This window comes from Achroia grisella, unplaced genomic scaffold (assembly GCF_030625045.1).
Source record: "Achroia grisella isolate CSIRO2021 unplaced genomic scaffold, CSIRO_AGI_Agris_v1 utg546, whole genome shotgun sequence".
In the NCBI taxonomy this organism is placed as follows: Eukaryota; Metazoa; Arthropoda; class Insecta; order Lepidoptera; family Pyralidae; genus Achroia; species Achroia grisella.
In genome coordinates this window covers 564,449-578,362 of record NW_026712931.1, presented here as the reverse complement: position 1 = coordinate 578,362, position 13,914 = coordinate 564,449, and the positions used below count along the sequence as shown (strand labels likewise).

The following is a 13,914-nucleotide window of genomic DNA, read 5'->3' as shown; positions in this document are numbered from 1 at the left end:
CGCCATATTGATTCGGCGTTTATTACACATTTGCGAAATGAACTCACATGATCGACTCTGAAGACGATATGAGACTCAGTTTCTTCATCACGTGACGTATACGTAACGATTATATATAAATTTTATATATAAACTCGTTTCAACAATAAAGATTTTCTATTCTATAATAATATATATTAATTATACAATTTTACGGAATATTGATTTCGATGATTCTTTTTACAATACATTCACGCTCTAATAATATTTCGTTACGACTGTTGTCGTGACCTAGTGGGTTATCCTGAATTACTCCTAAATAGTAGTGAATTCAAATTGTCAAGTTTATTTTTGAATAAATAATATTTAATAATACTGAAATAACATACCTACTTGAACAAATTAGATGACGAATGATCTAATTTGTCATGCAAAGGTATAATAAAAAAATGGCAATCGTAAACTGATCTTTAGGTGTAAACAGGCTCGTTCATCGTAAATGTTATAATTAGATACATCGTTATTTACCCCGCGCTGAAGCAACGTCGAGAAATGAGGCACAGAGCTGTATTACATTTCGCCCGCGGTAGAGTTTCATATCAGACCTAATATTGTGTTTTCTTTATACACAATCCCGTGTTACAGCGATTGTAATAAAACTCCGCATCGGTTAGAGATGTTGTGATAATAAACTGAAATTGCTTTAGTATTAAATAAGGAACAGTTGTTTAGAAAGTTTTGAACAATTTTCGAGAAATCTAATGGGACATTCTCATGTATTTAATTTGAGTTAACCATATCTACTTTTCTTACTCATACATATTTTCGACGCTGTAACGCTGCATCCTGCCATGAACTATTCTATTAGTAATATTAAGTGTTTGTAGATGTAAAAAATATAAAAACTACTGAACAATATATTTTCTTTTTGTGCATAGTCCTCTTCTAAATATTGAACCAAAACCAAGTGAATGTAGGGCAATCTAACAGAAAAAAACAGAAGTATTTTATTTCCTTATTTGTGAATGGACGTAATAGTATTCAGCTTTGTTACGACAAAGTTAGTATTAATATTTAAAATAATAACTTATGTTGAATAATTTATTCTTTGAATTTTCACAACTGTTTCAAAACAGAAATTAGCTAAATCGGTCCAGTCGTTTTCGAGTTCTAGCGAGATTAACAAACGTCATTTTATTTTTATATCTAGGTATACGAGTACCTGAAGGGCTAACTATATTCATATATTATAAACATAATTGTTATTGCCGTTGCAACACTGTTGATAGTCTCCTACGATAGCGTCGATACACGATACGTCGTCAGACACCCTTGGGCGTGCAGTCATCCTTCACGACGGTGGACGGCATATTAGTGGGGACCGTGCTACAAAAGTCTTTAAACTTCCGTCATAACTCAAATCTAATCATCACCCTTAATATATTAGAATCAATGATATTCAACTTAAATAATATAAAAAAATAATAATTTAGAAATAAAACAAGTATTCAGATTTATTTAGTCATTAATTTATTCCTGTCCTCACTTCTAGTAATTACATAACAAATACAATATTGTTTAAAGAAGAAAACTTTTATTGTTCCTAAAACTATAGCAAATAGGCATACTGAAAATATAACTACATACAATAAATACATTTCAATCTGTATATTTTCTTTATAAATATACTATTTAACATACGAAAATCCCTTAAGACTAGCCAGGAAATTATTATGAACTTTATATTAAGCATGAATAAGTAATATTCTGTAATAATTACATTTAAATGGAAAAGGCTTCAAGCAAGGTTTTTTTTGTGTATTTTCCTTCAGTAGAGGATAGTTTATCACAGCTATTAAAGTTAATTATGTACAATGACATACTTTCTTAAGCTATGATTTGTTATTAGTAATATTACGAGATATAGGGCACACAATGTTAATAAAAACACTACATTTTGGTGTAAAGCTAGTGTTAAAACTAGTGGCAAATGTTTTTGTAATATATTTACAATTATATATTGCTATTTAATTAAGATTTCAGTATATATTATACTTACAAAATATGAATATATTGCCTTTTACAATTATCTTACGAGACATTTGAAAATCAAAATTGTTAATTACAATTTTTACAAAATGCATGTCATTGTTTTGTTTAAATACTACTACTTATTTAGGTTCTATTTATTATCTAAATATAAAACGGTGCATTGTTTCATTTAAATAAAGATGAATTTATACATAAAAGAAAGACACGTATATACGAGTACCTTAATATTGGGACTATCATTAATATTTATTTTGTCCGTTTTATATTTAGAAAACGTAAAGACAAAATATTACTACCGCCATATTATATTTAATTACACCTTAAAAAGTTCCCAATAATAGTAATAAAGCTTTCTCCACCGAAACATTTTATAAAACTTCACACCAATTTATTCGTGGTATATGTAGTATATATATAATATTTGTAATATTAGTTTAATTACAATGTATGTAAATGCAGACTAATGTATTGGTTCAAAAATAAATTGAACATTTATTTTTATGTATTTTAAATACTTTTATATTTTCTCCAGTAAAATTATTACGTATATAAATTTATGGCAAAGTCTACCTACTGATTTAAGCATGTTTTTAATTTACCATGACAAAAAAACTAGTTATAAATTTCAATATAAATGGAAACTCTTTACTGTGTAAGTTAGTTTCTTGTCAGCATCGGGTTTATCATAATATTTGCAAGTGCGTTGCGTCGTTTCCGCCACGTGCCGGCACCCTGTGCATGGTATTGTAGCTGGCGGTACCACGTGCGGGTACGGGAGTTCTCTTCCGCCTACAAGTAAACAAAGATTCATGTTTATTTCCAGAGGACAATAGACATTAAAGTGGACTTAAGGGGATAGTTAGTAATGGGGAATAGGGCTTATTACTAATTCAGGTCGATCTCAACACGATCCCGCTTGAAAACCATCATGGTTAATTGTCAGAGTCTAACTAAGTCTAATAAAATAAAACTAAGTCTAACTAAGATCGAAGGATATTATTAGGAGCGATGCGAATTTTATCTCCTCAGTACAGAGTGTATACTTTCTAAGGAATATTTTGTATATGCATGCAACATAGGATATGTAATTATCCTCTACTGGAGTCCCGTCAGCTTATAGGATAGCCGTTAGTGCAAGTTGGTGAACTATTCATAGACTTTGCACAAAGTTATCTGCGTGGGATACCTTTGTCCCACTTATTTCAGCCTCCAAGCAGGTCATAAGACAGTGAAATGACAGTATATAGATGCATAATAATAGTAAATTCACATGTTATAATATAATATAAATACAAATCCGTGGTGACAGTTTCTACTTGATCAAAAGTGCCGTCAGTTTGTTTGCCCTAAAAAATGCTCACCTTAAATATATAAGAATCCTTAGTCGTTATTTCATGTACTTCGAAGAAGTGTTCAGGTTCATGGTCTGCAGCAACCACGCACCGGTCCAGGAACAACGGCTCCCTCTGCAGTGTGTATCTGCCAGCTTTCTCTCTCACGAGCAAGAGAGCCGCCTCTCTCACTCCGCTACGTGCGAATAACGCATCTCCCTCCCTTTCTCTAGCCTCACGGTCTCTGGCTTCTCGAATTTCTCGTATCTCGTTCGTTTTGTTGGCGGTCGTTGGCTGGGGATGCAATAAGTTGTCGATATTGATGATTAAAAATATTATAAAAATATTTTATACTGTATTTGTTTATACATAATAGGATATATGTATAGCAATATAAAGTTTGTGAGTTTGGATGTTCGTGATAATTTTCAAATACTAAAACTGTACTAATAATCTGATTTGGAAAATTCTTTTATTACTGGCTAGCCCATTTAACAAGGAAGGCTAAAGGCTATGATAACAATCCCGCTACGACCAATAGAATGAAATAAATTTAATGAAAATCTTGTATAAATGGAGAAAATGTAACGCAGAGGATCTAGTGTATACTCGTATATGTATATAATACAAAATCTAGGGAATATATTTTAATATTTTTTATGATATTTGGCTAACTGTATATTGACGAACTTGAATCATAGGACAATTTTATTGACCTCAATATTAGAATGGCTGAGCGACAGCAACTCGTAGCCGGGTCGTCTTATAAATTATTTAATTTATAGAACCAAGTTTCCACGAAACCTATCACGAATTTTGAAAGTCTATCTTGAAAGTTTCTAGAAAGATCGGTAGTAAGTTTATAGTTCGCGAACTGAAAAGACATTTTTAGTATAAGCTTCGATCAATTTACGGTATTTTAACTTGAATTAAATCTTGATATTTCCTTTCTCTTCTACGTGCATTTGAACTCATTTTTTATAGAGACTAGTACATTTTTTGTATTTTGTTGTGTCATCTCTATATATTACTGTTCAGCGTTCATATAATATTTAATTATACAGGACAAGTACAATTTAGGTAAGGTTCCTGTAGTTCTTACTGTATGTATTAATTAAATAATGATACGTTAGTTACCTTTCCATTGGTTACCAAAAGGGCGTTGATTGGCGTCAGCTTGATCGTGCGCCCTTTCCTCCAGTTGTTGTCGTTTGGCTGGGTGAACAGCAGTTTGCCTTCCATTGCGAACCTTATTAGTAGGACACAAGGTTTAATTTATTTATAAAATTTAATTTGTAGTATATATAAAAATATTATTTTTTTCGTGCATAGTCACGACAAAAAGCAAAATATTTTTATTTTCAATAGCATAATAGGGTTTTTATTTCGAATATATTATTCAGTATACAAATATATGAGAGCATCTTGGCCTCGTGAATTACTACCCCGGCTTCCTTCCAAAACATTCGTGAGTTCAAATATGGTCGACAACAAAAACAAAACAAGTATGAGTTTCAATTTGCATTTAAGAAAAAAATATAATACATATCTTGAAATCAGGAATTTATAATAATTAATTTAACTTTAAACCTTAATGTCTACGGACTTAAATTCTCTCCGAAACACTGTAATATTACTAAATTGAGATGGAAATCTCGCCTAATACCATGATGTATTTTAATTTTAATTCATACAAGGCAAATTCCCAGGGTTATTGCGTGTGACGTCACATTTCATTTCGCGCACCCCAGTTGTATGACGAATTATGTAATTATTATAAAGCGAAATTACTTTTTTCGTCATATTTACATTCATTTGTTTTTTTTATCGTTACAGTTTAGTATACTTATTATTATTATAATGAATATTTTTTTCTCAGATAAAGTCCAAACTCCAATTATAAAAAGTCATTCTTCTATATACGAAACATGGCGTTGTGTAGTTTCGCAGTATCCGAATAGGTTTTAATTAATTCTTGTATTTTCTGCTTTTTTACTTAAATATAAATATATAATTTCTTGATTACCTTTCCACAGTATAAAATGTAGTTGCTTCCGCTCTCAGTTCTCTTGGATCTTTTAAACTACGCAACGGATTTTAATGCAGTTTTTACCAATTGATGATTTAAGAGGAAATTTTATTTGTAAAATACATGTATGTTAGTGTGAACCCGGGGCAGGTAGCTAGTATTATATAAAAATATAATTTTTTTAAGTCCAATTATAAATTAGTGGCTATAAAGATTACAAAAATCTTTCCAATAATCCACTAACTTGACCATAAAGCGATTTAATCTAGAACGACTTAAAGGAAACGACAGTTTTATCGTCTAATAACATATTTTTAAACAAACATTAGAGACAGCCGTCTTCAAAGGTTATTTCCTTTTTACACGTATAATTACTTGTATTTGTGTAGCTGGAGCAATAAAGAGCCCCCGGGAATAGCTCTTGATGCCGTTACTGGTACTAAAGCGACGATTATCAGGTTTATGGAGCAAGTGAAAGGAGCTGGCGAGGCTGATTGCATTTGCTCAATATAATAATAACCATAGTAATAAATATATCGGTGTATGAGAAGGGAAACTCGAAATAAGACCGTATTCCAGGTAGTCTAACCAACAGATATTAGAATGTAAAGCTCAGTATTATAATTTATGTATGCTTATTCATACGTAAAATAATGATGAATAACTAATATATTTTACTCTGCTAAAATACAGTATAGTTATATCATGTCGTTTAATCACATGGAATAATAATAAACAATAATAATAATATATTATTATTATTATTCCATGTTAACAATAACAATATAAATATACATTTGTAGGACCTAGGACAATTCAAATAAACGTACTGAGATGTTTTTTTTGTAAATGCATACATGCATATAAAACACGCAGACCAATACAAATAATAATACTCATGTATATAAAGGCTTGTACAATGCGGAGAATTGAACCCGCGGCAATAGGACGTATGGTGGTGGCATAAACCGCCAGATCACCGAGGCCATATAAGCCGTCTAATAACAAAGCATTAACATAATATATTATTGTTATTAGATTTATTAATAATAATAATATATTATGATAATAAGACGGTAATATTATTTTTAAAAAAATTATATTTTACGGAAATACTACTCAGTATAAAAATTATTTTTAGTAATAATAAAAACAATAATAAATAAAAACAATACTATAATATATGTAAAAAGCGGTTGATTTTTTAAATTAATATTGTAAGAAATCCTTATATTATTTAGTCTACAAGTATACTTTATACTTAACATGTAAAAAAGTTGTTTGTTTATGTACTTTATTAATTATTAGTATTGTCAGTTTTTGACTCGGGACATAGGAAAAACTTGTGACCCACAATGATTCCAGTAATGGGGTCATTTGTCCCATCCACAGGGACTGTGCCAGGACTATTCGCCAAACATCTTGAATTATCAAGGACTTAATGTCTACTTCAAATTGTAAGATCCAAACTTAGTATTAGACAATCAGATATTGACACGTAGAAGAAAGGTTCAATTTAACCACTTTGACCCTTATGTAATAAAATTATCCAGAAACATTTAATGAAATTACACAAGAAAATTAATAAATGATACTTGATTAAATTATTTTTTCTATGAGACAATATTTTAGATAAATAGAAGACAATGTTATGTAAAATAATAACAGTTATTATAATTAAAGAACAGCATCACTTTTAACGTTGCCGTCCTTCCAAAGGAATCCCGTACAATACAAACTAAATACAACAAATAAGCTACTTCTAAGTTACTAGGGTCATTTAATATTTATCAATTAGAATAGTCGTATCTCTTATAAAAATGCTAGCAAATCGCCTGTAATTTACCAGCTGTTATATATACACATGGTAATCACTTAGCGCTTAAATTTGAACATTATTAAAGCTGTATTGTCAACGACTATACTTCTATTATTATAGACACTGCCAGTCGCACAGACAATAAATATAATAATTAATATGCAATGTTTTTTTTATTGACTTAATATATTTTTAATGTACAATTTTTAAATGATATTAGATTTCTGCTCTCCTTCTCTGAATGAACTATAAGGGTGTGAAATTTTATACTCGCAAAAACTTTGACGAAAGTTTTTGCTTCACGTACTAATATATAGATAGCGTACCTGGCGTCATCATGATTCCAATCCAAGACGTCGACGGCCATCTTCCTCAGCCTTATATCAGCGACGTGGAGATCATGAGCCGTCCGCCTGGCTGCGGCCAGCCGGCGCCACAGCGGCACATCTCTGGCTGCAGCAGCGGCCGCGGCGGCAGCAGAGTTGATCTCCTCGAGTCTAGACTCGACGCAGCGCTGGGCGCCGCGGACGTCCTCCCGCTCGGTGGCGCACGCGGCGGTCGCCCGATACAGCCGCGAGAGAAGGAGGGGATATTTTGTCACGCGTTGTACTGGCACCTGAAGTTAGGATATACGACAATGTATTGACATTTTTAAAAGTCGATTATAATAGTTCATTCAACCTTATACATGATATACTTTAGATAAAGTACGATGAATTCTGAAACTACAATAACAACAACAAATAATATTTGTGTCTTTGTTCATAAAGTGCTTATATAAAATCCATTGTTGAATAATATTTGTATATTTAATGTTATACGTTAAAAAAAGCGTAAAATTTGTGCGCAAATAAATACTAGGACTATAATAATTCTATTATCAGTATTTGATAACATACCATGAGAAATGAGTTTAAATTCATCCGCCTCAAGACCGTGTTTTCCATCTGCGAGACGCGTAAGAATATCCTCAGAAGTTCCTTCTCCTTCTCGAGACCGGCCAACAGAAGTGCAGCTCCTGCTTGTTTTACACAGTACGACTGGAATGCTGTCAGCATTCCGGAGCACTCCAAAAGAATCTTACCAACATTCACAGTTAACAGATCCTAGAAAACATAATATAACATCAACTCTAGTCCTATAACAAATATTAATAATTATCCATTTTGTTGTTATCCATATATTATAATATATAGAAATATATAAGAATACTGCTTGTATATTAAATGTGAAAGTTAAAAAATTCTTTGGATGAATATGGATATTTGTATTTGTGACAAAAGTGACAGACTTGCAATCGCAATATATTACTACCTATAGGATTGTTGTTCTTATTCTATAGGTATGTAGAATTGCAGCGGAGTTTAGCAAGGCGTTGGTTCTAAGTGTTACGTAAAAAATTCCAATTTCTTTTTGTTTATTATTTAAAGTTAGTAAAGTCGTGAGATAAAGCTAGATATTATATAAATACGTTAAAATAAAAAAATGAAAGTGTTACCTCATCTCCTTGATCAACTGCAATTTCGAGGCCGTCTCGTAATTTTTCAGACAATACTTGATTATTTTCAATTAATTCTTCTACGTTTAAAAATATTGCACTAAGTTGCTCTTGAGTAAGAAGGCCAGCTACCAACATAGGTTTATAAAACTCTTCAAGTATAATTTGTAAATCCCTACCATATTTTTCTTCAGTTTCGACTATTTCCGTAATAATTTCTTTTCTTTCTGCTCTTTTTTTAGCACATTTGCGACATACTAATGGGGCATAAATATTACCTGAAATATTTTAAAATTAATTGAATAAGGTGCCAATCATTTGGTATTTTTAAAATAATGATTTAATTAGTCTCAAGTTCTAAGTTCATTTGATTGTATGACAAATTTACAAAATCAAATTAATCAAAAACGATAATGGGGTATAAAATATTTTAAAATAAAATATATCAACAAGAATTAAAAAATATCTAGCCTAGTGAGTGCTTTCTATGCCATCTGTAAGTTAATGAAACATTACCTATTTTTCTTTTATAAGGATAAGCCTTAATGTCAACAGTAAAATTTTCATTTACACATCATTAAAAATGAATAAGATAATTTACCTTGTTCAGTTAGTTGAGTTTCAACTGCACTATCACAATCTTCACATAAATGAATAGGTGTATCCTTATCATTTATTGTATTACAGGGTGACGTTTTGCCTTGCAATCTGCTTCTTGACGATTTACTAGTCTCTGAACCGACACCAGAATCATTTCGTTCGATTTCAGCTGATGTTTTCTTACATACAACAACTTTATCTAGTGTCTCGTGATTAATTATGAGGGAATTATCTTCACTTGAATCAGAGGCATTAGATAACTGACTTGTATTGCTACTAAGACGTACACTAATGTTTGCAGTACTATTTTTTTCTTTGGATGCGTCTAACATATTAGACGAATCATTCCCATTAACATAGCTTGTGACGTAAGCTTCTTCATCATCAATGCCTCTTTCTTTGGCATCAACTAAATATGATAAAATGTCATATTTTGAGGCACCCTCAAATATTGAACGTGAACCACTACGTTTCTCATCGTCTAATAACATTAAAGAATTAGGTGGTGGGTTTGACGGTAGTGGCGGTGGCATATCTCCTATTTCTTCATATATAGGATCGCTATTAAGGCGAATAGATTCATAATGATGATCATCATCGGTGTTATTTGCAATTTCGATTTCACATAATGCAGCATCTACCAGCATCTGGTAGAACTTTGATCTCGTAGAATTTGTATCGTCTTCAGTAGATAATTCACTTGCTGATGCATTGTAACAATCAGACATTGGTTCAAGATCTGAAAATACTCCCATAGCCCCGCTCTCATACTCCATACTTTCATAGGGAGCAGAGCAGCTATTTTCATCATTATCTGTACTCATATTAATTTGTTCTTTATTATTTCTTTCACTGCTTAATAAATGTATATCTTTCTTTAATGTATCTTCCGGAATTATAGCAGTAGTTTTATGTACTTCCATTTTTAAATTCTTTATTGAATTTTCTATTAATTTTTCGATTGTTTGGTTGGTGTCATCATAAGCTCCTTCTTGATTTTTGGTCTCTTGCAATTTTATTAAAGAATTTTCAATTAATTTCTTTACCAAGTTTGAATCTAAGCCTTCTGCTAAATGACCAAAGAACGGATCATCAAATAGTTTTGTAACGAAATTATTATTATCTGATTTCATGTTTTTATTACTAGTCGATGAATATTCTAAAATATTAGGGTCGTTTGTCTTACCGCATACATGAGGGATTAAATTTAATCTTACAGCTTCTACGGGATCGCATAATATTGTTGATAAGTCTGATTTATTATTTGAATTATTATTATTCTCATGTTGAGGGCAATATTCTTCATATGCGTTGTTATCTTCTTTATATTTAGCATTTTCTGATAACACAGCGCCTATGTATATCTGACTTTTAGACTTTTTAATTTCTTTTTCTGGAGAGCCTACGCTTATAGTAACAGTTGTGCCTGATTGATATGTATTACAAGTATTCCCACTGTCGTCATTCACCACTACGGATGATAAATAAATAGGTGTATCACTACTGACATTCATTGTTGAATAACACTCGTTACCGTTTATTTGTATAGATGTTTTTCTAGGTTCGTTTTCTAAAAATCTCATCGATTGAGAGGGACCTTTTATTTCTTCAGATTCATCAGAATCAAATTGTTTTACTCGTAAAATTGTCTTTTGTTCATAGTCATTAGCATCAGACCATTCATCACTAGTTGAACTTGAAGAATTATTGCGAACAAAACGAGTTTTGACATAATTATGTTTCTTTGATTTTGATCGCTCCTTAGTTTTTAATCTAGGTGGAGGTTCTGGTGATTCTAAAATTCCACGACGCAAATCATGTAAAATATTACGTGTTATATCACTGCTATCACTTAAATCACCTGGCTCATTATTATCGTTGCATATTAATCTAGCATCAGCATCATTATTCATATTATTTTCTGGTTCAGCTGGTCCTGGATTAATTTGTTCCCGGTGGTGACTTTCAGTTTCATTACCAAATGTAAGAAATACTTGACTTGTATGGCCATGTTTGCTCTTTGGTCGCAAAGCCATAGTATCTAAGAATTTTGGGGGACTTATTGCTACAGAAGAAGCCACGCGTTCGGATTCTGAACGACGTAATACGGGAACTTTCGGTATTACATTATCTAGAAAAACAAAAGGACTGTAAATAATGACAAGTTATACGAGTGTATATGATTTTAGATATTATATACAGTATTATGATTTTAGAGACTGTATTTTAAATTATATTATTGCAATTTAAATTAATATTATAAAACAATAATTACAATTAATCTTACCTGTTATATTACGATTACAATCCAAATTATTCTTCATATCCTGGATTTGCTGATTATTGTTAACTACAGATGGCGTGCACGTATTATTAATTTGGACATCTTCATAAACTCCAAGATCATTTTTTGAATCTTTATTAGTTACATCTGATTCTATAAAATTGCTGTCTTGGGTCAAGCTGTGACTTACAACGTCTCCTTCAGCAATAATATCTTCCATATCGGTATTAACATCTCCAGGTATTTCTCTGACAACGTTTTGTTCAAGGTTAAATTCTGCAGTATATATAATTTTAGTTTCATCGTTTTCTACTAAAAATTGGACGCGCTTCCGCTGCAATATATTCTGAGAAGAAATCTTATCTTTGGGTTTAGGTAAATAAAATTGAGAAGTATTTATACGTTTAGTTTCAAACGAGTCATCTGAAATGTCACCTTTTAGGTGTGAATCATTCCCTCCATAACATCTCGGCTTTTTTAGGATCGACTTAATAGTATCAGAATTATGATTCTTATATTTATAGGTACGAGAGCTTTCAGTAACTTTTCGATTAAAATTTCTTTCAGGTAAACGCTGATTATCGCTTTCACTGTCGTCATCTGTCTTAATATTTCTAACTCTTCTTGGGGGACGTTTTGGCGAAGCACTTTTTTGTTTTGAACGATTTGAAGTAGCTATACTTAATATTCTTTTACCCGTAGTTTTACTTAATGACATTGACTTTTTACTTTCATTTTTAATATTTGGTAATGTTAGAGTGGTAGAAGCTTCTTGCGACTTTTCATATTTTTTGAGATCATAATTTATTGGATCGTACACGGTAGCTTCTTCTACTGTTGATTTTACTCCATCAGCGATTCGTATCCGTTGTCCACTTATAGCTTTAACGTTATTGTCAGTTCTTGATTTAGTTACTTGTCTATTACTTTTTATAGACTCATGAAATATATCACCGTATTCGTCATCAAATTCAATTTCTACCAATGACTTTGAAGGCCCACTTGACTTCACTAAATCATAAGGATTAATGTCACATGATAAAATTGACTTCTTAGTATCATTTGAATTTGTTTCTTCTTCAACCCAAATTTCATTTACACGACTAACTGATTTACTTCTACATTTTCTAACCGATTCTGGACTTGGTCTCTTTGATTTCATACGACAAGGACTAATGCTCTTTGCTCTGGATCGTGTTGTTGAGAATTGACTTCCAATACGAGCTTCATGTGGAGGTGCTAATCTACTCCTTCGCATTAAATCATATGGATCAGCTTCTCCATTTGTTTTCAAAATAGTAGGTCTTGATTTGGCTCCTTGAACTCTTACCGTTCCGGCTCTAAGTATACCAGCTTCTCGAGTTACTGACGGTGGACCTCTCACTGTACCTCCTACAAGTAAACGTGGACTTTCTGTAATTGTTAATGGCAGACGAGATCCTTTGCATTTCTTACATATACTGACTTTGGTTGAGCTTGATTTCTTGGTACCATTTAGATACTCAGGACAGGAACATAATATTACTGCATAGTTGTGTGGTTGCGGTTTTTGAGGAGTGCTTATTAAGACGGGGCCAGAAACTTCAGGATAAGCTGTGAAGACACTAGGTCTAATAGGTGGGGTTTGAGTTCGAACGGACCCATAAAGCCAAGTTTCGGCATATTTCATTGATTTAGATAATGCTGATCCTCCTGGACCGCTGATGGTTCCGTACATGTAAGGGATATCTGGTGATTTTTCTGAGGATTTCGAACTGCCAGATGTATTTAATTTTAATTTGGACGACCATTTTTTCTGTCGTGTACTCTCTGTAGTGTCGTATATCTGTAAAAAGAAAAACAAAATTCTTCATACGATAGTACAATATCTACATAGATAATAATATAATAAAACATAATATATTCGAGAAATATTACCGTTTAGAATTATTACTTTGCATTTATTTATATATATTACCTATTAGTGAGCGTTTATTTACCGAAGTAAATAACCTATATCTAACGGTAAGATTGTAACTATAATATGTGAACGTAAGTAAAAATGACGACTAAAAATAGAATTATGAAAGCATTTTTATTGTACTACTTAAAATTATATCACGTAATTTATTCGTATTGAAACTCTAACTAATAGGTATTTAAATAAAAAAACTTTCTTGTATAAATACATATATTTGTATTTACAGATATAAAAATTAAAAGGTACCAGTTAGTATAAACCTAAAAAAAAATTAAAATGCAAATTGCGTGTTTACTCAATTCAAAGTAGATATTTGTTTAAAAAAACTATTCACTTGTTTATTTTTTTAAGCAAATACGATT

The 13,914-nt window shown here is 31.6% G+C and overlaps 2 protein-coding genes across 2 annotated transcripts in view; one reads left to right on the top strand and one right to left on the bottom strand.

Moving 5' to 3' along the window:
• The window catches only part of LOC131848040 (collagen alpha-1(XI) chain-like), a 224,230-nt gene that overhangs the window by 115,981 nt on the left and 94,335 nt on the right, over positions 1–13,914 (top strand). The window lies entirely within an intron of this gene.
• Positions 1,502–13,914, bottom strand: part of LOC131848284 (uncharacterized) — a 179,811-nt gene continuing 167,398 nt past the window's right edge. Inside the window, exons 4-11 of the mRNA XM_059198091.1 lie at positions 11,596–13,417; positions 9,310–11,439; positions 8,709–8,986; positions 8,110–8,316; positions 7,537–7,826; positions 4,500–4,611; positions 3,393–3,656; positions 1,502–2,820 (exon numbers count right to left, since the gene is read on the bottom strand). Of these exons, the coding sequence (XP_059054074.1) occupies positions 2,689–2,820; positions 3,393–3,656; positions 4,500–4,611; positions 7,537–7,826; positions 8,110–8,316; positions 8,709–8,986; positions 9,310–11,439; positions 11,596–13,417 (5,235 nt within the window). The 3' untranslated portion in view covers positions 1,502–2,688. The remainder of the gene's footprint in view (positions 2,821–3,392; positions 3,657–4,499; positions 4,612–7,536; positions 7,827–8,109; positions 8,317–8,708; positions 8,987–9,309; positions 11,440–11,595; positions 13,418–13,914) is intronic.